Source organism: Perca fluviatilis, chromosome 5 (assembly GCF_010015445.1).
Source record: "Perca fluviatilis chromosome 5, GENO_Pfluv_1.0, whole genome shotgun sequence".
NCBI lineage: Eukaryota > Metazoa > Chordata > Actinopteri > Perciformes > Percidae > Perca > Perca fluviatilis.
Genome location: NC_053116.1, coordinates 17,547,203 through 17,575,201, shown reverse-complemented (window position 1 = coordinate 17,575,201; position 27,999 = coordinate 17,547,203). Strand labels below are relative to the sequence as shown.

General features: G+C 41.2%; 2 protein-coding genes across 5 annotated transcripts; one reads left to right on the top strand and one right to left on the bottom strand.

Moving 5' to 3' along the window:
- Window positions 1-58: 58 nt before the first annotated feature.
- LOC120558532 (glucose-induced degradation protein 8-B homolog) lies at window positions 59-3,423 on the bottom strand. 2 transcript variants are annotated; one of them, XM_039799569.1, is made up of 5 exons: window positions 3,288-3,423; window positions 1,977-2,106; window positions 1,693-1,889; window positions 1,364-1,561; window positions 59-1,119 (listed from the first exon to the last, which is right to left on the bottom strand). In XM_039799569.1, the coding sequence occupies exons 2-5, from the start codon at window positions 2,092-2,094 to the stop codon at window positions 946-948; spliced, it is 687 nt and encodes a 228-aa protein (XP_039655503.1). In that variant the 5' UTR covers window positions 2,095-2,106; window positions 3,288-3,423; the 3' UTR covers window positions 59-945. The 2 variants fall into 2 exon arrangements, with proteins under 2 accessions (XP_039655503.1, XP_039655502.1); XM_039799568.1 differs by lacking the exon at window positions 3,288-3,423 and adding an exon at window positions 2,471-2,598.
- dnah12 (dynein, axonemal, heavy chain 12) lies at window positions 3,001-27,999 on the top strand. Of its 3 annotated transcripts, none has more exons than XM_039799566.1 (74): window positions 3,001-3,137; window positions 3,339-3,557; window positions 3,711-3,798; window positions 3,895-3,921; window positions 4,022-4,211; window positions 4,313-4,382; window positions 4,489-4,647; window positions 4,767-4,962; window positions 5,056-5,244; window positions 5,349-5,502; window positions 5,593-5,684; window positions 5,794-5,972; window positions 6,068-6,203; window positions 6,314-6,439; window positions 6,526-6,660; window positions 7,056-7,249; window positions 7,345-7,582; window positions 7,681-7,866; window positions 7,972-8,172; window positions 8,807-9,001; window positions 9,102-9,223; window positions 9,312-9,447; window positions 10,951-11,097; window positions 11,246-11,365; window positions 11,710-11,866; window positions 11,981-12,153; window positions 12,263-12,415; window positions 12,532-12,771; window positions 13,042-13,287; window positions 13,420-13,539; window positions 13,659-13,768; window positions 13,896-14,079; window positions 14,214-14,354; window positions 14,454-14,537; window positions 14,763-14,951; window positions 15,063-15,182; window positions 15,336-15,524; window positions 15,603-15,754; window positions 15,948-16,086; window positions 16,243-16,409; window positions 16,524-16,779; window positions 16,936-17,232; window positions 18,481-18,659; window positions 18,881-19,073; window positions 19,278-19,376; window positions 19,471-19,665; window positions 19,929-20,062; window positions 20,143-20,305; window positions 20,401-20,481; window positions 20,581-20,757; window positions 20,860-20,991; window positions 21,089-21,178; window positions 21,265-21,405; window positions 21,516-21,757; window positions 21,847-21,994; window positions 22,078-22,223; window positions 22,328-22,542; window positions 22,645-22,837; window positions 22,929-23,121; window positions 23,240-23,412; window positions 23,910-24,050; window positions 24,190-24,348; window positions 24,448-24,743; window positions 24,834-25,087; window positions 25,198-25,338; window positions 25,441-25,578; window positions 25,657-25,890; window positions 26,005-26,193; window positions 26,393-26,496; window positions 26,615-26,819; window positions 26,956-27,093; window positions 27,202-27,293; window positions 27,439-27,506; window positions 27,681-27,999. In XM_039799566.1, exons 2-74 carry the CDS (start codon window positions 3,355-3,357, stop codon window positions 27,872-27,874), a joined length of 11,847 nt encoding a protein of 3,948 aa, XP_039655500.1. In that variant the 5' UTR covers window positions 3,001-3,137; window positions 3,339-3,354; the 3' UTR covers window positions 27,875-27,999. The 3 variants fall into 3 exon arrangements, with proteins under 3 accessions (XP_039655500.1, XP_039655499.1, XP_039655501.1); XM_039799565.1 differs by having other exon boundaries at window positions 19,215-19,376; XM_039799567.1 differs by lacking the exons at window positions 3,001-3,137; window positions 3,339-3,557; window positions 3,711-3,798; ... (10 more) ...; window positions 6,314-6,439; window positions 6,526-6,660 and having other exon boundaries at window positions 7,123-7,249; window positions 7,345-7,502; window positions 19,215-19,376.

The following is a 27,999-nucleotide window of genomic DNA, read 5'->3' as shown; positions in this document are numbered from 1 at the left end:
ACCTTGGCTGCTGTACCACTTTGAAATTCCCTGAATTAAAAACACTCCAAGCTTTAAAGTCCTTTATGACTTGCACAGTTTAAACTCAGTTTTATTGCAAAATAATATCCCAGCAAAAAAAGCACATCAAATTTAGCTATTGTCTCCAAGTCTGTGGACAATAGATTTATCCATTCACATCTTTTAATAGAATCTGAAATATTTTATAACAGTATGAAACTGAGGCTGCCTTTAAGCTTGCAGTCACAGTACGCTGCAAAGTTTTTAGCATTCCAGGAATCTTGCCTTTTCCCCATTGTCGATTGCTACCGTGATGTATAGCTTGAAAGTTTCTCTTTTCTTTGTTCTTGTCTATGTCAGCAACATTTTATAATGTCTCAAGCAATAATGCAATATGAATCTTAAGCTGAATTTAACTTTCAAAGTCACAGTAGTTTGAAAGATCACAAGTGTCTTGCTTTGGCTATTGCCATACTAGCTAAAAACTATTAGCTGAAATATTTTGTTTAAAGTTAAGTTTAAGTCAAAAGTTTGTCTTTATTTGAGGCAGTGCACACCGAGCCAACCTTTGTCCCTGAACATCAAACTGGTCACACACAGAAAGTGACAGCCTAATTTAGGCTTTATTCACACCATACTATGCCAACAACTTTCCCTGCCAACAGACAGAAAAACTAGTGTAACTAGATATACTAATTTTACATAAACCAATATGTAAATCATAATACCAAGTAAAATAATGGTCTGCATGTTACTTTAGTGTGAGAAGTCATTTTAAAATGCCATCAATCCAGTTTGCACATTCCAAGTTAATAAAGTATCAAAAAGCAACCCTTACAAAAAAGAAAAGGTTGTACTCTATTTGAGTCAGTTTGTTGAGCGTATAAATAGATAAAGGAAATGTGTCCATTTTGTAATGCTGTGGTATGTATTCACTGTGGGTCCTTATTTTGGGTCTTCGATGGTTCCCTTGCTGAGGTCTGTCATTTTGGGATACTTCACTTTCTTTTGGTCAAGTTCATTTTGAGCCCACAGCAGTAGCTTCAGGAGCTTGGCCAGCTTGGGTGTTGACTCTCTGTTTTCATAGTCTAGCACACACTGATTTACTTCACTCCACACCTGAAAGACAAAGACACACACGTTATTGCTCTGTATAATTTCAATATTGAACAGTGGAGCGATGCAGCACTAACACTGAACCGTGTTCTCATGCTGCAGACAAGAGAACAACCTTTTTAGCTTAGTGTAGGATCATGAATTACAGGTGGCATGCAGTTAAACTCATTCCACAAAAAATAAAAATAAAGAAGAGATGACAAGTGCATGACAAGACAGGTATGAGCTTTGCCAATATGCTTTCTACCTTTTGTCTCTGCATCATATTGAGCAGATCTCCAAAAGGCGACTCCTCAGGGTTGTCAAATGCCAGCAGGGCCAGTGTCCTCTCCATCTCGGTCAAACATTCCCGGCTCTCCTCTCCCTGCTCTGCTAACTGAGACTGGGCAAATTCAAGGGCAGCTTCAGTCTCCCTCAAACGAATCAGCTCAATCAGATGCTGCTGCTGCAGACACAAAAAGCCAGAGGGTGCAACAGGGAGTGGAAATAACAGAAGTAGTAAGGCAACCATTACTAATTGCTTAGAGTGCAAAACCTAGATGTCTGCTAAATGAAAGGCATTGTGTTTTATGTTACCTGTAGGTGGAAGTAGAGGTAACGGTTAGTATCCAGCAGCTCTGGGTGCAGACTGTTGATCAGTGCAATGGCATCTTGGATCTGTCCCTTCAGGATCATCTCTCTGATCTTAATTCTTTCATCTAGGGAATCCAAGTCGACACTAGGCTCTATTCCAGACTCCATCCTGAACTTCTCGGCTGCCTCCTTGAAGCCCTCTGTGGAACAGAAACCGTGGTTAAATCCTGCACAACTGAACTTTATAAACAAAAGACAAACTGAGTAATAAAAAAACGGTACTTCACCTGTCACGAGGTAGTTCATAATGAGCCTGTTCATATCAGCTCTCTGAATATGGACATTGTTGAGTTTATCCATCCACTCTTCCCTTGTTATGTCCTCCGGCTTCTCTGCATAACTCATTATGATAATACCCTGAACAAGTGCAGAAGGATTATATTGTAAGTAGTTGAAAGAATCACATGTCAGGCACTTAAAATACTGAACTCGTGGTAAGGACAACTGTATAACGTTATAGCGGTTTTGGTGATTAGCTCTTCAGTTTCTCAGCAAAATAACACCGGAAAACCTAAGTCACAACAGTTTGGGCCTTTGATGAAAAACACAACATTGAAGCCTGAATTTTGTCAACACGAATCAAAACAAAGACAACTTCCGTCTTTCGGTGGATTTAGTTCGAATAAACACAGCCAGAACGAGTGATATTCTATTTTATTGTCTTTTATCGACGTTTATGTACAGTTATATACAAGTATCATGGTTATATAATTCACAATACCTGAAAATTGTGTCGCTACTTCCCAGCAGTAGCTAGCTAGCTAGCGGAGGAGAGCCTCTTTTTCTTCTTCTTCCTCTGGTCTATTTCCGGTACCGTAAACTACGCGGGGATTACGTATTGCACTCCCTACAGTAAATCAAAAGCTATTGCATGATTGTTTGAGAACTGTGGTTTTACATTGCTTATGGTCATAACGTGTGTTTTTAAATCATCCATAAAGATTTATGCCAATTTTAGTAGCTAGTCCGGCAAAAGGGAAGACATACCCAGATATTTAGTGTATGGGTCTTTTCGACATCAGATAGAAAATAATTGCTTGGGAAATCTAGCTAACGTAAACTTTTTATTTTTACTACTAGCTATACTACTACTACTTATTAATACATGTGTTTATCCAGAACTATTATGAATGTATTATATGTATTTCTGGCCTATTTCATGAACCTCAGTTTGTAAAAAGTTAGCAACAGAAATAAACATGACAAACCCGCCTCCTTTTTATGGCTATGTTTACTGTTACTATGGTAACGACGCTGTTAACTTCAGTCAACTCTAGAAGTCCGTTTACATAGCTAGCTACATCCATGGTTTACAGGCTAAATTAAGTAAAATAACATTAGCTGTTAACAAACTAAACAAAGCGATAAGTTATTGAATGAACGAGCAGGTAACCCGATAGATAGCTTGTTGTTATTCACTGAAATTAGCTAGCTAGCTAACTTTTGAGATTACTACTGCGACATAACGTCCGCTTGTTCAGGGTCAAGACTAACGTTGTCTTAGCTAACTATGTTAGGATAGCGTTACGTTCACTTACAACAGGTGTAACTTAGCATCAAGTTATTTTCTGCTTCTGGTTTGTTTTCAGTGGCTTGTTGTCAGGGATGGCTGCCTCTCCCGGAGTTGTCAAAGCCACAGCAGTGAAGGGTATGTCAAAGTTTCCAGTCCTGCCCCCGATTGAAGACACACAGGACCGGGGTGAGGTTGGACAGACCACTGCAGAGAAAGCGGAGAAGATAACGGTTCGCAAGAAACTGTTGAGGCACAGAAGGCGTAAAGTGCAACAAGAGCAACTCCATATGATATTGTATGTTTTCAGTTTAGCTGTGGTAGCTTTTTTTTGTCAGTACTCACTCAACGATAGCCACCACAGCTATAAGAGAATGATCCCAGCAGTTGATCATTATGTAGGCCATTTAGTTTCCTGCAATGTGACAGTTTGTTGACTGCATTATTACAGGGTGTCTAGAGCAATGGAGGCTTACAGACAGAGCAAAGAGAGGGGAGCAGTGTGCAGCCAGTCACCAGAACCAGAGTTTCCTCCTTCTGTATGACAATTATCTACCCATGCACACATTTTTATTTTCATTTATATACAGATATTACACAATATAATCTGGTATATTTCAATACTTCCTTTACAGATGCTTAGTGAGGAGCGGAAGCGTAGGGTAAGGCTTCTTTTTTGTTTTTTTATTGAATTTGACATGTGAAGAGACTAAACCCTACTTATGTCATGTCTCTTCTATTTTATTTTGGTCCCATTTGCAGATGAACTACATGTTCCTGAAGCGATGTGTTGAGAACCGCCCATTCGCTCCAATCCAGCAACAGTGGTTGGACTCCATTGTTGCCCGAGTCTCCCCTAAATGTAAAGAGGGACCTGAGACACAAAAACTACTACAGGAGCTCTGCGAGGAAGTCAGCGACGACTTCCACAATGTGATTGTCAAGCACACAGGTATTGACAATTATTTGTGTATGTATGTCTATGCTGTCAGAGTAGATGTACAGTAGTCTTCAGGTAAACCGTGTCATAATGTGTCAATTCACTCCCTTCAGTGGACACAGTACTAAAGAATCCACAGACAGAAGAACCTGTCTATGACAAACAGACAGCTACCCAACCAAAGTGAGTGTCTAATGTACATCAATTATTTATCAACAATAACCAAATAGTGTATTAGTTGGTCTATTTTAAACGCCCTTCTGTAAGTTACATTTCCACTTTTTTGCAGGATTCTTGATTTCTCCCAATCTTGGCATGATAGCTTTATCAGAAGCCGCAAAATAATGAAAACAAATTTGCACATTCTTCATCCGGTAATGCAAACTGTCTTGGATATTGGCTACATGACATTTTCTCCACTGGTGCTGGTTGATCTTTCAGTATGCAGGTAAGGAAAGACACCATGAATTCAACATGGCGCTCCTAAAATAAGCACATAACTTAAATATTGCACATGAAGATTTGCTCAAGTTGCTTTTTGTTTAATTTGGGCTTCTGACACTTCAGGGCTTCAGGATCTGTGGACTGTAAGAGCCTACAGAACAAAATGGCTGTGGAGTGTAAGAGGACAGAAGATCGTATCATGAATACCTGGTTTCCCAAAGTCATCCACTTATTAACAAGTAAAGAAACACTGAAGGGAGTTAAAGAGGAGAAACTGGATTCTTTTTACGACTGCGCGTCTACCCTAATCTCCAATCAGGTGAGATAATGCTGACTTGATTTTGGCCTTGTATGTATGTATGTGTATGTCCCTTGATTACAAATTTAGACTCTTTCTTTTGTCAATTCCCAGTTAAAATCTGTGCTTCAGACAAGTGTCGAGGAGTTTGTCAATCTGTTTGATCCAAGCAATCACCGCTGCTTGCCCCTCTTTCGTATGGCCTTAACATTTGATGATGAAAAGATGGAAATTTATCCCACCTTACAAGATCTGGAAGCTGCTGTTTTGGGGATTCTTAATGCCATCACAAACACACTGCAGGTGAAGCAATTTAAAGCAAAATTACCACTTTATGTCACATTTGTCATGTAGTAGTGTAATATTAATATTGAGCTAGTATTGATATCTATGACATTGATCCACAGAAAGTACAGACGGTCCAGTCATGGCTGACAGAAGCCATATCTTCATTTGTAGATGCCAAGGTGGCTGATCACATCCTTGCTTGGGCTCAGGTCACCGTAAAGGCCGCTGTGTGCAAGAATCTAGAGGAACCTGACAAACATTTCCAGAACTATGGTGACATTTAAAATTTGTAATAAATTTTCAAGTCATCACTCCATTGATTTTAATTCTATTTCTTGCTGACTTTTCTGCTTTATTTTGCAGTTGACAACTATGACTGGCTAGTCAATGGAACTGCACAGGCTAGAGTGGAGAAGTTCATGGAAGAGGAGCACTCTTTTGATGAGTACACTAAGGTAACAAATCATAAAGTTGAATTCATGTTACATATATTATAGAGCTATTAGTGCCTTGTTATCAGGTTTTCTGATGACAGTCAATGTGTAATTTCGCTGCTTTTTAAAGCAAGTGGAGGAGTTTCGTGTTCTGTCAAAGGAGATTATTAGCCTCCCAGCAAAAGCCCACTTCTCGATGGTCCATCTGGACTGTGAAGAGCTGAAACACGGGCTGGCAAACAAAGCAAACAACTATGCTCAAATACTTCTGAAGAAACTGATCACCAGCCACCGTGAGCAAAATCTACAGTGAGTAATGTTTTGTAACATTCTTTAACAAAACTGTCCGTCTGTGTTTAAAATGCTCATATATTTCTTCCAATCCTTTTTGTGTCTGTTCAAAGGATCTGCTCTGAATTTGAAACCATCAGAGAGAACATTCTCAAAGTACCAGAGAGTACAGAAGACATGACTGAGATCATTGATCACATTAATTTCACTAAGACAAAGGGTATTGCAGAACTTCATGAAAAAATAAAGGTGAATAACCTGATGATTGGTTGTATCTGTTGTATCTTACAACAACATATTGATTTCAGTTGTCTTATATCAGTTCTAACAGCATTTACGACCACATTGTGTTCTAACAGGAAGCTTACTGTAGACTGATCTACCTCCTGGATGTCCACATCATTGAGCCAGAGCACCTGGAGCTTAATTCCACTGTCTTTCTCTGGCCGCAGAAAATCCTCCATGTCTTTGAGCTCAGTCAAGAGGTAATGCTTTTGTGTCTGCTGACAACAGTTTATCATGGTTGTTTTTTAAGGCTGACCTGATTCTAGACGGCTATGTCATTTTCCAGGTAATGCAGAAGGCCAAGAAGAAAGGGGAACAGGACCTGATTGCTAAAAGAGAACGATTAATGATACAGCTGGAAAAGTTGGGCCGCCGGATAGAGGAGTTCCCACATTGCTCTGAGCTGGATAGGATGCAGCAGGTACAGTGCCATTAGCCCTTGCATATAACCTTGAAGAAATAGCTCCCACATTTTGGGGAATACATGTATTTGTTTTCTTCTGAGAGTAAGATAAGAAGATTGATACCACTGTCATATGAGAGTGGTATCGATCTTCTCTTTTAACTCTCGGCAAGAAAGTGAATCAGTGCATTTCACAAAATGTTCACAAAACTATTTCTTTAAACAAACTTGAAGCTGAAATAACTTTATAGTCATGTTAAAATATGCCTCAACATTCCTTATCACTGTCAGTACAAAATAAGTAGCGATCCGAATTGCACAAAAGATTCATCAAACCTAAAGTTTGTGTGATTAAACAGCAATACAATTACATCAAATGGAAAATAATGGTCTTGTCATTACTTTTTGGGCAGTATATGACGGATGTCAGAACAGTTCAGAAGCTTCTCCAGGAGGCTGAGGAGGCGATCGTCTTCATTAACAAGGAAGAGGTCTTTTACAAATGGGACCAAACATGTTACCCAGAACTTGAGGTCATCAAAGACAGTATTGAACCATATCAGAAGCTGTTTGGACTTGTGCTGAAGTGGCAGCGCACAGAAAACAGGTCTGATTTCCATTTGATGTCCTGTTGTGTTTTCATTAAAACATTGCCCCTGATAACCTTATTATTATTATTATTATTATCTTCTTCGAGGATAGATGGATGGACGGTTCCTTCCAGGGCCTAGATGGGGAGAGCATGGAAGTAAAAGTGGATGAGTTCTTTAGGGAGATCTTCAAGATGCTCAAGTTTTTCCAACAGAAGCAGAATAAGGCTGGGCAAGAGAAGGAGAAGATTGCTGGGAAGAGACAACCTAGTGAGGGTGATCCAAAGAAGCTGGAAAGCCCCACAGTACTGTTGTGCTCCACTGTGATGGAGCAGATCAAGGAGTTCAAAGTATTGTATCTAACTGTCATTTCAAAGGGGCTTATTAATGAAATAGAAGTCTTGATTGTTAATGCTAAACCAAACGTGGAATGTGTTTGTGTCAACAGGATCATATCCCTGTCGTGTCCATCTTGTGTAATCCAGGCATTAGACCGCGCCACTGGAACCAGATGTCAGATATTGTGGGGTATGACCTCACTCCTGACTCTGGTACTACGCTACGCAAAGTTCTCAAGCTAAACCTGGCTCCGTACCTGGAACAGTTTGAGTCTCTGAGTGCTGCTGCTAGTAAAGTGAGAACTCCTGAAATCTTTTGTTTACTTCTACAGTGTTTGATAAAACCTTAACACTAAACCGATATGCTGAATGCTATATACCCCCACTATGTGTTTCTACAGGAGTTTTCCCTGGAGAAGGCTATGCAAACCATGATGCATATTTGGGATGGTATTTCTTTCCACCATCAACCTTACAGGGAGACCGGAGTGTCCATCCTAACCGCCTTGGATGAGATTCAGACGATGCTAGATGACCAGATTGTGAAGACTCAGACTATGAGGGGCTCACCGTTCGTCAAACCTTTTGAGAAGGAGATCAAGGTTAGCTTCAAGTTTTATAGAGTTTATTCATCTAATGGTAATGAGTAAATGCTCAATTTGCATTGGAGTTTTAGCACATGGGAGTAATTTTAACTTTGCTTTCACCAAATCCTGCGGAGATTTAAAGGGGAACTATGCAGTTTTTTTTTAGCTTAATTTACCTTACCTGAACAGCGTCGGAGTCATTGGAATGGTTATATGACTTTTTTTGGGTTGAATGGTGGTCGTCTCGCTCCCCCCTAGCGTCTGTGAGCAGAAAAACCAAGCCGCCGGCCTCAGCGCCAGGAAGGATCGCGTGATATCAGGTCTCGCGATGTAACGAATTGCTTCTCGGCACTGCACACATACGCCCATTCAGGAACCGGCTAACAAGGTAGCGATGGAGTTTTTCACACTATCATTATGGCTGAGCCATAAAAAGAAGCAGAAAGCTAGGAAAGCATTGTCGGAGGAACAGAGAAAGAGGAAACGGCAGACTGACCGAGCGAGGAGTCAGACACAAGTAAACATAGGAGCTGCCGAATATCTATTCTGAAGCTGTAGGGGGAGCTCTATATAGAAACCTGCGAGCAAAAAGTGAAGAAATAGTCAAAACTGCATAGCACCTATTTAACTGTTTGTTCTGTGACCTCAGGTTTGGGAGGAGCGTCTGCTTCGTATCCAGGAAACAATAGATGAATGGCTGAAGGTGCAGGCCCAGTGGCTTTATCTGGAGCCCATCTTCTCTTCTCAGGACATCATGCAGCAGATTCCGGAAGAGGGACGACTTTTCCAAACTGTTGACAAAAACTGGAAAGAGGTCATGAGACACTGCGTTAAGGACCCTAAGGTAGTTGTTGAAAAAAGTTTATGGTGGACAAAAAATGAAAAAAAAGAAAATCAGAAAGATGAACCGTTTGTGTAAACTTACTGATGATTTACAATCGTAGATTCTGCAAGCAACCTCGCTGCCTGGTTTGCTAGAGAAACTGCAAGATTCTAACATCCTCCTGGAGAGCATCATGAAAGGACTGAATGCCTATTTGGAGAAGAAGCGTCTCTTTTTTCCACGGTAAACAAAAAGATTTTGCAGTGTTTCTTTTGTCCAATTCTTTGTTGTTATCACCGATTTTGAAACTGACTACCAATGCTGCCTCCAGGTTCTTCTTCTTGTCCAATGATGAAATGCTGGAGATTCTGTCTGAGACCAAGGACCCACTGCGAGTGCAGCCCCATCTGAAGAAGTGCTTTGAGGGTATTTCCAAACTGGACTTTCTACCCAATCTGGATATCCAGGCAAGGCAGTCACACATATTGTTATAGTTACATCATGACACCATAGTTGTTTAACTTATATATATAACCTATATGTAACTTTCAGTTTGTGTTGATTTCAGTGGCCCTTTTGAACAAAAGCCGTAGTGTTTTTACCACGAATGCTGTCGTAAAGGTCTAGGAGTTAGCGATATGGGGAGGTCATAGTTGCGATGAATGTTTTGCCCAGACGGATAATAATTAATTTACAATAAGGGAGTACGTTAAAATAGAGCTGGGCAATATATCAATATTATACCGATATCGTAAAATGAGACTAGATATCGTCTTAGATTTTGGATATCGTAATATCCTGATATGTCATAAGTGGTGTCTTTTCCTGGTTTTAATGGCTGGATTACAGTAGAGTGATGTAATTGTTTGAATTTACCGGACTGTTCTAGCTTTTCTATTATTTGCCTTAACCCACTTACTTATAATATACGCATCAATGATGATTATTTGTCAAAAATCTCATTGAGTAAATATTTTTTTGTAAGCACCAATTGTCAACACTACAATATCGGCGCAATATTGATATCGAGGTATTTGGTCAACAATATTGTGATATTAGATTTTTTCCATATCGCCCAGCTCTACGTTATAGATGTATTGTTGCATTTCAAGTGTTGAATGGGTAACTTAGCCTACTTTGGATGTATCGTAAGCTAAACCGGTTAACGTTATAACTGTCACTGTGTCATAAGCCAAAGTATTAAGAGTTAGTTGTAGCAACCAACATAATAATAACTTCGATTTATATAGCGCATTTCATGAAACCCAAGGACGCTTTACACAGATAGAGGGGGACAAGTGAAAAGAAAATAGTAGGCCAACACAAACATGGACTAAAAGGAATAAAACGTCCGCGCTAAGTGGAAGGGGGACGTAATTTAATGTCGGCTACTGACGTACAACCACATCGCTTAATCTAAAGTTATTTTCTGAATGAAATAGATATATTGCATACCTGAGGGCCAATTCGGGGATGTTTTCATCATTTACTATCACATAATTGTCTCCATCTGTTGAAAGCCCGACTGAGATTGACTCGGTCGTCTTTCACTTTCAGCTTTTAGTTGTTCTTCATTTTAATTTCCTTCTTTTCTGTGATGGCTCTGCCCCAGTACCAGCCAGAACTACAAAAGATAACTTCTAAAATTAAATAAAAATACAATTAGGCCTACATAAAGACATCTCCTGCTACCTTTTACCTGCAAACTCACTAACTAACTGTTCAGCCGAAATCTGTGACCCTTCAGAATGTGTCTGTGTACCTGCTGTACATCATTTTGTGACTTTGTGGGAAAAATCGGACCCGGGCAGAGGCATTAATAAAAAAGATATAAAAATAGCGTTATTTTCACTGTTAGTCTTGTTTGCTGTTATAGGTCATTTATGATCATGAGATGGAAAATTACACAGTTTCAGAAACATTTAAAAATTACATACAGTCACTTTGAATGGCATTTTGTTCTCGCCTAGGCCATGTATAGTAGTGAGGGGGAGCGTGTTCAGCTAATCCAGCTCATCTCCACGTCTGAAGCCAAAGGAGCTGTGGAGAAGTGGCTGGTGCAGGTGGAGGATGGGATGCTTCGCAGTGTCAGAGATGTAGTAGCCAGGTCCAGATTGGTGAGATCACTGTTCATATACCTTAAAATAATACACAGTACTGTGATTTGTTAACTCTAATACCGTCATGTTTGTGTATGGATCATATTTTTGCTTCTGAGGTTCCCCTTATGGGTGAACATAAATGTGAGTGTGGTTGTACTGACAGGCCTACGCTGAGACTGCACGCAGACAGTGGGTCAAGGAGTGGCCTGGGCAGGTGGTGCTCTGCACCTCGCAGATTTTCTGGACCTCGGAGGTTCATGAAGCCATCAGAGCTGGAGCTGATGTAGGTTTTCACACCCTTTTCTCAGAATTTTTTTTTGAAATACTACTAATTGTACCTTAACTAATGAAAATTATTATTCGTGTTTCTGAATATGACAAGATTAAGTTGCGGAGATTCCTAGTTAAAATTAAAACTTAATTTACCATTAAAAAAAACAACAATCCAGTCTAATAATAATGTTGTACACATTAATGGATTTTGATAGTGTAGAGGTACAAAGCAGTGATGTGTCTCACTCCTAACCAAATAACCTGACATTTTATTTTGATGAGCATGACACCATAACAGTATCACCTTGGGGAAAAAAAAAACTAAAATAATAATTGGGCTTTTGTTTGCTGCAGGGTTTAAAAAACTACAATAAGCAACTTCAGAATCAGATGAATGACATTGTGGAGCTGGTGAGAGGGAAACTGCCCAAACAAACACGGACCACTCTGGGAGCGCTGGTCACTATCGATGTCCATGCCAGGGATGTGGTCATGGAGCTTATTGAAAAAAGTAGGTCATGGCACAGAATGCAGAGTGTACTGGAACAGAGCTTTGCCCCAGTTTAGAAATAACACCAACAAAACATACTTGAAAAACAAAACAGTAAATGCTTGTTTTTAACAGGCGTATCAAATGAAACAGACTTTCAATGGCTAGCCCAGCTTCGTTACTACTGGAGCAATGACAATGTTCGTGTTCGCATAATCAACTGTGATGTTAAGTACGCCTATGAGTACCTGGGGAACTCACCACGTCTGGTCATCACTCCACTGACTGACAGATGCTACAGAACACTGGTGAAATATCTGACAAATAGCCTACTTAAACATGAATACTTTTTATTGGAATTATGCTGAGTGATCAGATATTTTACCATTCAATTTCAAAGCTCTCCCTCCGTTTTAGATCGGGGCTTTCTACCTGAATTTGGGTGGTGCGCCTGAGGGTCCAGCTGGAACAGGAAAGACAGAAACCACCAAAGATCTAGCCAAAGCTCTAGCTGTGCAGTGTGTGGTCTTCAACTGTTCTGACGGACTGGATTACCTCGCTATGGGCAAAGTAACACCAGCAGGGATTTTTGGATTTATATTCTTAATTCTAACAGCAAATGTATAACGCAAAAAACAATTCAATTTTTTACCCTCTCTTTTGTCTTTTGGTGCAATTTCTCATAGTTTTTTAAAGGTCTGGCTTCATCTGGTGCGTGGGCATGCTTTGATGAGTTCAACCGTATTGAGCTGGAGGTGCTGTCTGTAGTGGCCCAGCAGGTTCTCTGCATCCAGAGGGCTGTCGAGCTGAAGTTGGAGTACTTTGACTTTGAAGGGACCATGCTCAAACTCAATCCCAACTGCTTTGTGTCCATTACAATGAACCCTGGCTACGCAGGACGCTCAGAACTCCCAGACAACCTCAAGGTCTTTAATCAGAGAATAAATATTTTATCAGGCATTGTGGGTTGGCACTGTCAGTTTCAAAAAATATTGGCTGTACTACTTCTACTGCATTATTGATTATATTAATCTACATCATTTGACCCCAGCTCTTCATCAAAGTATACACTGTAATGAATCAGTGGTGCTCTTACACCCCTTCAGTGTTATGTGACATGATAGAAAGAAGTGTGTGACTGTCCACCATTGCCAGTAACACGTTACCTAATTCTTTTTCTTCATTTCTCCGTGCAGGTGTTGTTCCGAACAGTGGCCATGATGGTCCCTAACTATGCACTGATAGCCGAGATCTCTCTGTATTCATATGGCTTCCTCAATGCCAAACCATTGTCAGTAAAGATTGTGATGACCTACAGGCTCTGTTCCGAGCAGCTCTCCTCCCAGTTCCATTATGATTACGGCATGAGGGCCGTCAAAGCTGTACTTGTTGCTGCAGGAAACCTCAAGCTCAAGTATCCCAATGAGAATGAGGACATACTGGTATTTGTGCAGACATTAATGCATTTGCTAAATTAGTCTATACTGTATGCCCAATTTGTGAACCTTTCTAGTTTGTCAATTGGTTTGCAGTTTTTGACCTTTTTTTTTTTTTTTTCACGTTGTAATGTCCAGCTCCTGAGGTCCATAAAGGATGTTAATGAGCCCAAGTTTCTCGCCCATGATATTCCGTTGTTCAATGGAATCACCAGTGATTTGTTCCCAGGCATCTCCCTTCCTGAGCCCGACTATAAGGTCAGATATATTGAAGCAATTGTTTATTATTTTGTCCTAAATAGAACCATACCTGTGTATTTATTAATAGTCATGTATATTAGAATCAGTGTTTTCTTTTCCTATCCTTCCTTTTGCAGCTGTTTCTGGAAGCTGCTGAAGAATGCTGTAAAAATCAAAATGTACAGCCAACACAGGTCTTCTTACAGAAGATGATCCAGACATATGAGATGATGATAGTCAGGCATGGGTGTGTTGTTATTACGTATATTATGATATCCTGTTGAGCATGTTTCCAGTTATACAGTAGTCCATACGACTGGGGCGTGGACTAAAGGGAATATTTGATATTGCATGACGATTTTTTTGTCTGTCAGGTTCATGCTAGTGGGAGAGTCTTTTGCCGGGAAGACCAAAGTGCTACATGTTCTAGCTGACACACTGACTCTCATGAATGAGAGAGGGTACGGTGAGGAGGAGAAGATCATCTACATGACATTGAACCCAAAGTCCATCACCATGGGACAGCTCTTTGGACAGTTTGACCTAGTTTCCCATGAGGTAGATCTCGGTGCCTTAGATCCTCTAGTATAAATACAAGAGCTGTGTATTTACAATATTGGTGTAGATCAAGGACAACAGGTGGCCCTTTCTTTCTCTTAGTCTTTTTTTTAATACCTTTTCCTCATTATTAGTGGACAGATGGGATTGTGGCAAACACATTTCGTGACTTTGCATCGACCGACACGCCAGACCGTAAATGGGTGGTGTTTGATGGTCCCATAGACACATTGTGGATTGAGAGCATGAACACTGTGCTGGATGACAACAAAAAGGTACATAATAATACACAGTAAAAAATATACGTTTGACATGTATTTGTTTTTCACATACTTGAGTATGATCTTTTTTTTGCTTTTGCTCTTCTTCCACAGTTGTGCCTTATGAGTGGTGAGATCATCCAGATGTCCAATCAGATGAGTCTGATTTTTGAAGCAATGGATCTATCGCAGGCCTCGGTGAGTTAGATGTTTGGAGTTAAATGTATTATTTGATTATTCTGTCTTAAAATTAAACAATTGCTAGTCACCATTTTGCAATAATGAAACTTTAATAATTCGCCAACGTGCTTGTTAAGATGTTGAACCAATGGAGATGAACAATGCACCTAGCTTAATTGACAGAATGTAATCAGATGTTATAAAAAGGTCTTATTTGGTTATGGTTATTTTCTTTCACTGCAGCCTGCCACAGTCAGTCGATGTGGTATGATCTACATGGAACCGTCTCAGTTGGGCTGGAAGCCCTTAGTGATCTCCTGGATGAACAATCTTCCTGATGCCCTGCAGAGCGCGGACAACCGCTCCCTGCTGCTGGAGCTCTTCGACTGGCTCCTGCCGCCTGCCTTCAGGATGCTGCGTAAACACTGCAGAGTAAGTGGCCCCAGGCCTCAGAACAACCCAGACACAAATATCTGTACAACATTTATAAGTGGATGTTTACACAGACAGTTTTGTCATGCTGCACTATGGCTTTGCTTACAGGAAGTTGTTTCCACTAGCAACAGTAACACCGTGGTGTCCTTGTGTCGACTGTTTGAGATGCTGCTCACTGAACCTGTAAAAATGAGTCCTGGGGATAAAAATATTCACACCTGGATCATGGTAAAAGGACTGAATCATTTTCCATTTTGTCTTGCTTTGGAACTGCTACTTGCAAATATTTGCACATCTGTTACAGATACACATTTGTATTTCCATGTCAGTTAAATTATATTTTTGTTTGACACCTGCCCTTTTCTTCCTTTATGACTGCAGGCATCGTTTGCCTTCTCCCTGGTGTGGTCTATAGGTGGCAGCTGTAATGCAGACAGCAGAGAGAAGTTTAGTGACTTCTTTAGGATGACTGTGTCAGGAAGGACAGAAGAACATCCTATCCCTGCCACTGTGGCCAAATGGGAGTGTCCAATGGATGATAAAGGGCTGGTGTATGACTATTTCTATGAGGTATTGTGAAATTACATCACTCACAGGTGTTATACATTTTTTTTAAATCAGTAAATCATACTGTCATCTCTTGAACAGTTTAAAGGAAAAGGCCGCTGGGTTCACTGGAATGATACCATCAAGAATGTAAACCTGGGGGACAAAAACACCAAAGTGCAAGAGATCATTGTTCCCACCATAGATACAGTTCGCTATACCTACCTCATGGACCTCTGCATCAGATACGGAGTGTTAGTATTCTCAGTATTTCTGTTTGACTTTTACATGTGCTATATACTGTATACTGGGTTCTTAGAGTATTTCTCATTTTATTTCAACCTGGATTTATTAGGGGTTCGTCATAACTGCTTGCAGTTCTAGTTTACATTGGATTTTACAAAATGATGAATTTTTACAAAACCTTACCTCTGTTTCTCTGCTTAGGCCTGTCCTGTTTGTTGGTCCTACTGGCACTGGGAAGTCAGTGTATGTGAAGGAGCAGTTGATGAACAATCTGGACAAAGACAGCTATCTACCCTTCTTTATTAATTTTTCAGCTCGCACAAGCGCCAACCAAACTCAGGTCAGCAGTTAGGAAACAAGTATAAACGAATGTCCTTGCAGAATTTTTGGGATTGCTAGAAAACATTTTATTAGAAGTAAACACTTAAACAAACAAAAAAATGGTAAATGTTTAATTCTTAATTAATTTGTTACCTGTATTTATTGCATCTTCCAGAATATAATCATGTCCAGGTTAGATAAGAGAAGAAAGGGAGTGTTCGGGCCCCCCATGGGAAAGAAGTGTGTCATCTTTGTAGATGACGTAAACATGCCTGCACTGGAACAGTTTGGAGCACAGCCTCCTGTGGAGCTTCTTCGACAGTATATAGACCATGGAAACTGGTATGAACCATCCACTATTAGATGCCAATTTCATATCAAAAGAAGAGAATGATAATAAATTTCCTGCATTAGAGAATCGTAAGCATTTTCCAGTAAACTGTTATGCTCTGGCAGGTATGACCTGAAGGATACTTCCAGGATCTCTCTTGTCGACCTCCAGCTCGTCTCAGCTATGGGCCCTCCTGGTGGTGGGAGGAATGCTGTGACATCCCGCTTCCTGCGGCACTTCAACATTTTTAGCATCAATGCCTTCAGTGATGACACCATGGTTCGCATCTTCTCCAGCCTGGTGGCCTTTTATCTCAAAAACAATGCATTCCCACCTGAATATTTCACTGTTGGCAATCAAATAGTCACAGCTACAATGGAAGTGAGTCCCCCCACAAAAACACACAATGATATCACATGAACTGTTCAGTTAGATAGATAAGTATGTTGCTCATGTGTAAAAGGCTCTTATCAACCATATCTTGTTTTTTTCCCCCAATGCTTTAGTACTTTTCTTGTTTGCATTTAATTCCCAAAGGTGTATAAGAAAGCCATGGAGAACCTGCTTCCAACTCCAGCCAAGTCTCATTACACATTCAACCTGCGGGACTTCTCTCGCGTTATTCAAGGCTGCCTGCTGCTGAAGAAGGACTCTCTGGAGAACAAACGCACTATGATACGCTTGTTTGTTCATGAGGTCTTCCGCGTCTACTATGACCGTCTGGTGGATGACAAAGATCGAGCATGGCTCTACCAGCTGATGAACAGCATCCTCAAAGATCACTTCAACGAGTCCTTTGATCAGGTGTTTGATCCCCTGAAACAAGGCAGTAGAGTAAGTTGAGAATCAGTTATACTTGCTGCAGTGCAGTGGTGGAATGCAACTAAGCGCATTTACTCTAGTACTGTACTAAAGTACACATTTGAGATACTTGTACCTGTCTTTTCTTTTCATGCCACGTTCTACTTCTCCTCCACTACATTTCAGAGAGAAATATTGTACTTTTTACTCCACTTCATTTAATCATTAGACAGCTTTAGTTACTTTATTAATTCAAGATTTTGCACACAAAACACATCCAGTTTAAAAAATATGAGATTTTATTATGTCTTAAACTACTCAACATTATCCATGTCTACAGGTACAGCTGAAATGATTAGCTGATTAATTATGTAGTTAACTTACAGAACAGTTTGGATCGTTTCCAGTTTCTAAAATGTGAGGATTTTTCTGCATTGAGTACTTTTACTTTTAATACCTTTTAGTAAATTTTTCTGATGATACTTAAATACTTTTATTTAAGTAACATTTTTAATGCAGGACTTTTACTGTAACAGAGTTACAGTGTGGTATTAGTACTCTTACTTACTTTACTAAGTAAAGGATCTGAATACTACTGCTGTAGTGTCATGTGCTTAACTATTAGTAAGTTAGGGAATACAGACAAGAAGAGGAGCTGCTTTGGCCGGTTGTCACTCTTTGATGTTCAGGATCTGAATAACATTAGATTTTGTTTTGGATAGTAGCATATGAAACAATCATAACTGCATTTATACTCTACTAGTCTTGCTTTGCCAGACCTTCCTCCACAGCGCTGTGGAGGGAGCCTGCTAGTCCACACAGCATTCCGGGATGGGAAAAAAAGGTGCTCTGGTTTATTGGCATTTCTTTAAACCAGTCACAATCGTCATGGGCAGCACTAAGCCCCGGACGGAGCCACGGTGCTGCTGCAAAATCGCCTCGGGAAGGAACTTGTTTTGGTGGAACATGTACGTTCAAAGGTTGTTTTAGTCGCGCAACAGAAAACTGAGATTGGACAGATAGCCTAGCTAGCTGTCTGGATTTAGCCTGCAGAGATCTGAGGAGCAGTTAACCATAGTCCTCATAAGTCCACCGGAGTTTAAAATTACAACACAAAGAAGGTAACGGAAAGTCGGCCGAAAATAAGTGACATCCGGCGGAATTTCCGGCGGCAACGGAGCAATCTGTGCTCTACGAATATAAAGTGCATATGCATATAAGTGCATAGTGCAAGTGCATATATAGTTTTAATTTGTGGCAAACATTTTCTTCCTTTCTCAGCTGGTTGAGGAAGACATGAGGAATCTTCTGTTTGGTGACTACATGAACCCTGACCTTGAGGATGATGAGCGCTTGTACGCTGAGGTGCCCTCAATGGAAACCTTTTCTCAAGTGGTGGAGTCATGTCTTAATGAATACAACCAGATGCACAAGAACCGCATGAACCTTGTCATCTTCCGGTAAACAGCTTTGGTATTACAAAAATATTTGTCTTATCCTATTTAGTATTAAATCTTCAAATCTCATTATAAAAGAAATAGAAGATACAATTTTTAGAATAAACATACCATCAAATGACTTGACATTTTGTGCAGTAAGGTAATGCAATTTAGTTTTTATAACTCTGACTATTTGCATGGAAACTTGATTAACTGAGAAAAAAAATGTCTGCATTATGTAGCTATGTCCTGGAGCACCTGTCCCGAATCAGTCGAGTGTTAAAGCAGCCAGGAGGAAATGCCCTATTAGTGGGAGTGGGAGGCAGTGGACGCCAGTCCATCACCCGTCTGGCCACATCCATGGCCCACATGACCATGTTCCAGCCTGAGATATCTAAGAGCTATGGCATCACTGAGTGGAGAGACGACCTTAAGGTCAGCTTTATGGTTAATTCTAATTTTAGTTTTCATACTTTTTTGATCTCTGCTTGGGGTTCTTTTGCATTTCGGTGATAGAAGATTGTACCAATACCCTGTCCCCCTGCTTTGTTTTATACTATATATATTATACTTTAGATGCTGCTAAAAAATGCTGGGGTGAAAGGTGAGAAGATGGTGTTCTTACTTACTGACGCTCAGATCAAAGACGAGGCTTTTCTAGAAGACGTGGACAGCGTCCTGAACACAGGGGAGGTGCCCAATCTGTTTGCCATAGACGAGAAGCAGGAGATCATGGAGGTAGGCTGTCACAAACTCTATGTGTACCCTTATAGAGCAATGTATACCTTGTAAAGACCTTATGTTTAATGTCACTTAATCTCTCTTCCTCCAGACAGTACGTCCCATTGCCCAGGCTGGTAACAAAAATTTGGAGTTGAGTCCTTTGACTCTGTTCGCCTTCTTCGTGGCACGCTGTAAAGAGAACCTGCACGTTGTCGTGGCCTTCAGTCCTATTGGAGATGCCTTCCGAAATCGCCTGCGCCAATTTCCCTCTCTTATCAACTGTTGCACCATTGACTGGTTCCAGGTACTGTATAGGCATTAGGAGTGGTATGATCGGTTGTACTTTGTATTTTGTCTTTAGTCAAATATACTGCATTATATGACAGACACAGGAAAACTGTCTATGTATGTATCTGTGTGTCAGTCAGTCAGTTAGTTAGTCATCAAAAGACAGAAAAATGAGACATTTGTTAGCTAATAGACACTCAACAGTGTCAGCAGTCTGTATTTGCATGCTCTTGTCTTTGTTCCTACCCTCACTGTGCTTTCTTCTCTCTGCCCTGACAGCCATGGCCAGAGGAGGCTCTTGAGCGAGTAGCCAACTCCTTCCTGGAGTCACTGGAGATGAGTGAAAATGAGAGGCAGATGGTTGTACCCATCTGCAAAACATTCCATACGTCAGCCAAACAGCTCTCAGACAAGTACGATATGTGGTTACTTTTAACTATATATATTCAAAGGTAAAGTACGTAAGTCCTTAAATACATTGTTTTCATTGCAGATTCCTCTCTGAGCTAGGTCGCCATAATTATGTGACACCCACATCCTACCTGGAGCTGATTGCAGCTTTCCGTCTGCTGCTCACTCAGAAAAGAGACACTGTCATGAAAGCAAAACAGAGGTATACCAATGGTCTGGATAAACTAGCCTTCGCTGAATCTCAGGTATATGCGGCACCATTTGTTATCATTTTTTGTGTGTGTCTATTTTGTTTTATTACAAAATGTTTTTAGCTCATTTTAACAATGTTTCTCTGCAGGTTGGTGAGATGAAGAAGGAACTTGTAGACCTGCAGCCCAAACTGAAACAGGCAAAGATAGACAACAACAAAATGATGAAGGTGAATATGTTTGACATCTTCTTCAGCATCGGCCTGGAGTATACATACCAGTTTATGTAAATATACTGAACGTAATTGCTTAATTGTGATGACTTTCAGGTGATCGAAGTGGAGTCTGTTGAGGTGGAAGCCAAAAGTAAAGTTGTGCGTGTTGATGAGGAGGCAGCAACTATAAAAGCCAATGCGGCTCAGGCTCTGAAGAACGAGTGTGAGAGTGACTTGGCTGAGGCCATCCCTGCCCTGGAGGCTGCTCTCTCAGCCTTGGACACTTTAAAGGTGAGCACCCTTCAACTGCACTGCTTCACTGGGCCAAGTGTAGCCACTCAGACCATTGCAGTTTCGACATATGAGTAAGTTGAGCTGTCTGTTTCCTTTCAGCCCTCTGATGTCACAATTGTGAAGTCGATGAAAAATCCTCCTTCGGGGGTGAAGCTGGTGATGTCGGCTGTGTGTGTGATGAAGGATATAAAGCCAGATAAGATAGCAGACCCAGCTGGGACTGGAAAAAAGGTTAGACTGAGGAAAAAAAAAAAATCTCATGAAGAAATCACGATTGTCTTGCAACTTATAATAGTAGTAATAATATGGTTTTTTTTTTATCGTCTAGGTTTTAGACTACTGGGGTCCAAGCAAAAAGCTACTTGGTGACATGAACTTTTTACGAGATCTTAGAGAGTATGACAAGGACAATATTCCTGTGAGTGTCAGAAAATCTACATTCTTAATTTATTATTTAAAAAAAAGACTTTATTTTAATCTAACTCCTCTACTCATTCTTTGCAGGTCCCTGTGATGCAAAAAATCCGTAGTGAGTACATGACTAATCCTGACTTTGACCCCAGTATAGTGGCAAAGGCCTCCTCTGCAGCAGAGGGTCTGTGCAAGTGGATCAAAGCAATGGAGGTGTATGACAGGGTGGCAAAGGTGCAGTGTTTCTGGCTTTGCATTGACTTTTTTCTCTTGAATTGTCCTGAATATACATGCATGTACGCTTCCACTTATTCTCTGAGCTCAACCACTCTCTTTGGTCTTAGGTCGTGGCTCCTAAGAAGGCCAATCTGGCCGAGGCACAGGAGTCCCTGGCTACTACCATGGCGCTGCTGGACCGGAAGCGAGCTGAGCTAAAGGAGGTCGAGGACCGTTTGGCTGCCCTTCAGAAAACCTTCGAGGAGAAGACAGAGGAGAAGGCCCAGCTGGAGATCCAGGTGGATTTGTGTGCCAGGAAGTTGGAGAGGGCTGAGAAGCTCATTGGTGGTCTGGGCGGAGAGAAGACCAGGTTAGCATGAAGCACAAAAATACAAAAATGTTGTTTTTTATTTACTGCAAAAAAAAAGGGTCATTGATTGAATTCATTTCTGTCTTTAGATGGTCTAAGGCAGCAGATGACCTGCAGAACACGTATGACAACCTGACTGGAGATGTTCTCATCTCTGCTGGTGTCATCGCCTACCTGGGGGCCTTCACTGCTGGCTTCAGACAGGACTGCACCAAGTCATGGACCAAACTCTGCCAAGTAACAAACCCCCCAGTGCTTTATTCAGACTTTTTTGGTTACTTTCTTGCTCATTATCTTTCTTTTCACCTATCTTGATCTAGTCTAAGAACATCCCATCAGCAGATGACTTCTCTCTCAGTAAGACTCTGGGAGATCCCATTAAGATCAGGGCTTGGAACATTGCAGGCCTTCCCAGTGACTCTTTCTCCATCGACAATGGCGTCATTGTCAGTAATTCACGTAGATGGTGAGTCTGTATCGCTAAAGAATTGTTTTGAAGTTAAATCTCTTGCTACTGTAAAATGTGTCAGCCTAATATCCGTCTCATGCCTAATGTTTGTGTTCTTGTAGGCCCTTGATGATTGACCCTCAGGGTCAGGCCAACAAGTGGGTGAAAAATTCAGAGAAAGACAACAACCTGAGTGTAATCAAGCTAACAGACGGGGACTATATGAGAACTTTGGAGAACTGTATTCAATTTGGAACACCCTTACTGCTGGAAAATGTTGGAGAAGAGCTGGACCCCTCACTGGAACCACTGCTGCTCAAACAAACCTTCAAACAAGGTGCTGTGTGAATGTGAGATGGCTGCCAAGGGGGCAATTGAGATTTGAATTTAAAAATTTGAAAATTCTAACTTCAGTAATGTTTTGTTTTACTTACTGTAGGAGGTATGGATTGCATCAGGCTGGGGGAGAGTGTGATTGAGTATTCCTGCGATTTCCGTTTCTACATCACCACTAAGCTGAGGAACCCGCACTACCTACCAGAACTGGCCACCAAGGTGTCCCTGCTTAATTTCATGATCACTCCAGAGGGCTTGGAGGACCAGCTGCTGGGGATTGTGGTTGCCAAGGAGAGGTAGCGCTCATAAAATGGTCACGTTGTTATACAACTTAAATACTTCACATCCCCTCTTTGGAGCATTGTTTCTGCTTTGTCTGCTCTACAGGCCAGAACTGGAAGAGGAGAGAAATGCCCTAATCTTGCAGTCAGCTGCCAATAAGAGACAACTTAAGGAAATTGAGGACAAAATCCTGGAGACACTGCAGTCCTCTAAGGGAAATATCCTGGAGGATGAGAGTGCCATTGAAATTCTAGACTCTGCAAAGATCATGTCCAATGAGATTGGCAAGAAACAGCAGGTGTGGACATTGCACGGCTAAGTCTTAAATGTTCTGTTTAGAAAATGAGACCCGTATTTTGAATATGACCAGTCTCATTATTGGTTATCTAACTTTCTGCTGTTTACATATTTCCCAGATTGCAGAGAAGACGGAGATTAAGATAGCAGAGTCTAGAGAGGGTTACAGAGCCATTGCAAAGCATTCTTCCATCCTGTTCTTCAGCATTGCTGATCTAACCAACATAGACCCTATGTACCAGTACTCGCTCAGCTGGTTTGTCAACCTCTACATCAACTCTATACAAGACAGGTGATGCACATGAAATGTATTCTTTAGTGTCCCAAAAAAGTAATACACTGAGACTTTATGACTGTACCATTATTCTTCATCTGTTGTACATAAACACAAGGTTGAATATAACAGGATTCACACATTTAACAAAGATGAAGCTTATTACAGCAACTCACTTGGTTTCTATTTGGATGTCAGGCTCAGTTCTTGTCTCAGGCAGACTTGCTAATGTGTTCTAACTTGAACCATTTTCACAAAAAACAAATGCAATCAGTAAACCACACAGAAGACGTGCATATAAGCAAAGTTATTCCTATACAGCAGCTGCAAGTGGGAGGAATCCAAAGTACTTACTTGTGGTGCTGCAGATGTGCCCTGCGCACACAAAACATGCATGAAAGACAAACACGACTGTGAAAGCTGACATTACTTTTTTTTAGCATAGGCCTATATATCTTTAAATAGTTGGTCTGTGTTCATCTGAAACTTCCTATGTTTTGTCTTTTATTCATCAGTAACAAGTCCAAGGTCCTAGAGAGGAGGCTTCGATTCCTGATTGATCACTTCACCTATAACCTGTACTGTAACGTCTGCCGCTCTCTGTTTGAGAAGGACAAACTCCTCTTTTCCTTCCTCCTTTGCTGCAATCTGCTCCTGTAAGTGTTAAAGCTTGTGGGTGATGATGGTCGAATTAATTAGATTGTTAGAATTTGATTTCAGCTTTCAACCACATGCTCGGATGAAGATCTAATATGTGAACTTGATTTCATGCTATTTTCTTCTATTTCCACTCAGAGCTAAAGAGGAGATTGAATACTCTGATTTCATGTTCTTTCTGACCGGAGGAGTGGGCCTGCAGAACACCGTTGCTAACCCTGACCCCAGCTGGCTACAGGACAAGAGCTGGGATGAGATCTGCAGAGCCAGTGAACTGCCTGGCTTACAAGGAATAAAGTAAGGAGCATCACTTGACTTGTGTCAACAACTATATTGTCCTGTTTGTCATAAATTCCTTATGACTAACGGAGTGAATCTATGTTATTTATTCCACAGAGAGGCTTTCATCAAAGGCCCAGAAGACTTTAAAACTATTTATGACAGCAAAGATCCAAGCAGCACTCCTCTGCCCACTCCATGGTGTGAACAACTCAATGACCTGCAGAAGATGATCATTGTTCGCTGTCTCAGGCCTGATAAGATAGTTCCAGCTGTGATTAAATATGTGACTGGCAGACTCGGGAAGAAATTTGTCCAGCCCCCTCCCTTTGACCTGAGTAAGAGTTACCTGGACTCCAACTCCACCATTCCACTTGTATTTGTTCTGTCTCCAGGAGCTGATCCCATGGCTAGTAAGTCCCTACAGTACCAGTGGTTAACTGTCAAGATTCCATGTAATGCCTTCCCTGAAAATCATGAGAAATAACAACATCTCTCCACAGGCTTACTGAAGTTTGCCAGTGACAAGGACATGAGTGGTAGCAAGTTCCAGTCCATCTCTCTGGGGCAGGGCCAGGGACCCATCGCTGCCAAAATGATATCCACAGCCATGCAGGATGGGACGTGGGTGTGTTTGCAAAATTGTCACCTGGCCGTTTCGTGGATGTCCACCTTAGAGAAAATCTGTGAGGACTTCAGCCCTGCAACATGCCACCCACATTTCCGCCTTTGGCTCACAAGCTACCCTTCATCCAAGGTAAATCTCAATGCGTTTCATTCGGCACATGCATACATTACCAATTTTAAGCAACAAGACAGAGATTTATTCTGTTATAGTCCTAAAAAAAACATCCTTTCTGATATCAGTTTCCAGTGACGATCCTGCAGAACGGGGTGAAAATGACAAACGAGCCTCCTACAGGACTCCGACTCAACCTGCTACAGTCTTACTTGTCAGATCCTGTTTCTGACTCAAACTTCTTCAATAACTGCCCAAATAAGGAGTTGGTGAGTTGTCGCATACAAAATGTATGCCACAGGAATTCTCATTTATTTATTTAAATAGGTCTATATGAAGGACATTCTCTGACTCGTGGATTCCTCCACCAGATCTGGGAGAAGCTCCTGTTTGGACTGTGCTTCTTCCATGCTCTTGTTCAGGAGAGGAAGAAGTTTGGTCCACTGGGCTGGAATATTCCCTATGGCTTCAATGAGTCAGACCTACGTATAAGCATCAGACAGCTACAGGTATTCCTTCAGTTTCAGTGGCCACGTTTCAACACCACAAGAATCTAAAAATGCATTTCATTTGTTTTCCTTTTTTAGCTGTTTGTGAATGAATATGATGAGGTGCCCTTCGAGGCCATAACTTACCTGACCGGGCAGTGTAACTATGGCGGCCGTGTGACAGACGACTGGGATAGGCGGCTCCTGATGACAGTCTTGGCTGACTTCTACAACAAGGACATCATTGAGAAACCTCGCTACCCTTTCTCACCTAGCGGTGAATACTTTGCCCCACCTAAATCTGTCTATGATGACTACATTGCATTTATTAAGGTAAAGCCACTTCAGAGATAACACACATGAAGAAAATACATATGTATATATTTTTTTGTTGTTTTTCTCCATAATGACTTTCAACTGAGTAGCAATGTCTTTGCTGTGTTCTAGGAGCTTCCTTTCAGCCAGCATCCAGAGGTGTTTGGGATGCATGAAAATGTAGACATCTCAAAAGATCTCCAGCAGACAAAGCTGATGTTTGATTCGCTGCTACTCACCCAGGGTGGAGGAGCTAAGGGAGGGGCTAGCTCTGGGAGTGACAAAGCGCTGTACGACATAGCAAATGACATCCTTACTAAGGTATAAACTAATCAAACCTCCTCTTCATTTAGCAATTTTAGGTATGTTTAATGTTTTGGTAGGAAAAACACATGGCACCAGTGAAGGTGTAGCTTTCCAATAAAGTGCACATTTCTGTTGGTGTTTTCTCTACCTTGATTGCAACGTACATGCCCTCAGTTGTATATTTTTACTAACAGATTTGCTTATTTCCCCCCAGCTTCCAGCTAATTTTGACACAGAAGCTGCTCTCTTGAAGTTCCCAGTGCTCTACGAGGAGAGTATGAACACTGTGCTCGTTCAAGAGATGGAGCGCTACAACACGTATGGACAAACAGCTCGGTGTAGACCTTTAGGACAACCAGCGCAGCATCACCGATATGACTTGACTGTTTCTCTCTCTCTCTCTCTCTCTCTCTCTCTCTCTCTCTCTCTCTCTCAGGCTGTGTGGTACGATCCGTGTGAGTCTGCAGAACCTGTTGAAGGCCATTAAGGGTTTGGTGGTGATGGACGCAGAGCTGGAGGCAGTTGCGAGCAGTTTGATAGTCGGAAAGGTTCCAGAGAAATGGGCCAAGCGCTCTTACCCCAGCCTGAAGCCTTTGGGCAGCTACATTACTGACTTTATCTCAAGGCTCAAATTTTTGCAGGTGAAACTGCTTTATAAAGATCATTTAGATGAACTTGGGATGAATTTAGGAGATAGGACTGATTTGATTTGATTTGGGAGCTTTGTTGACTTTCTTACTCCACTTATAGTTTCACCTTTATTCTGTGTGCCTGTAGGATTGGTACGACACCAATAAACCCAACGTGTTCTGGCTATCCGGCTTCTTCTTCACCCAGGCCTTTCTAACTGGGGCAATGCAGAACTACGCCAGGAAATACCACGTCCCCATTGACCTGCTAGGCTTTGATTTTCAGGTCAAAAGATACACACTTTGTTATCCCTCTGTCTCCACCTCAAAGATCTTCTCATAGCCCTAACAGTACACTGATCTGTGGGTTTCTTGTCATGATTTTATCTTACAGGTTCTTACTATTGATGAGTCGGACACATCGCCTGAGGATGGTGTTTACGTTAATGGAATGTTTCTGGATGGCGCTCGATGGGACAAAGAAAGGTAGATGTTCTTAGTAGTGTTATTTAAAACAATAATACAAATAATGAAATATATAAATAAATAAAAAATAATAATGGAATATCATTGTAATAGTGAAGTGCAAGGAGACTTGATAAGCCTTAACTCTTGTTTGTCTCTTTATCAGTGGAGTTCTGGCTGAGCAACACCCTAAAGTCCTATTTGATGTGGTGCCAATCATCTGGATAAAACCCAGTTAGTAAATTACCCTAATTTATACACTGCCAGATGTATGACAAATAATATGCATGGCATTCACGTTTTAAGGTGTCTATTTCAAACCCATTATTTGTAAACTTGTTACTGTTTTTCCCTCTCCATTTTCCTGACTCTCTGCTTCGTCTCTTTGCTTCCTTCTCTCCCACACAGCTGAAAAGAACAGCATCGATCAGGCTCAGAAGCTGTATGTCTGCCCTCTCTACAAGACCACTGAGAGGAAGGGAACCCTCTCTACCACAGGCCACTCCACCAATTTTGTCATTTCCATGGTGTTGCCCACTAGCAAGCGCCCTCAACACTGGATCAAGCGTGGTGTGGCCATGCTCTGCCAGCTTGATGACTGAAATCAGACAACAAACTGTTTAAGACTCAAGCACTTTACTGTGACACTTTAAACACTATGATGCCTTTTTTTGATTTCCTGTACCTTCATAATGCAAAATTAAACATAGCATATGTTTGTGACCAA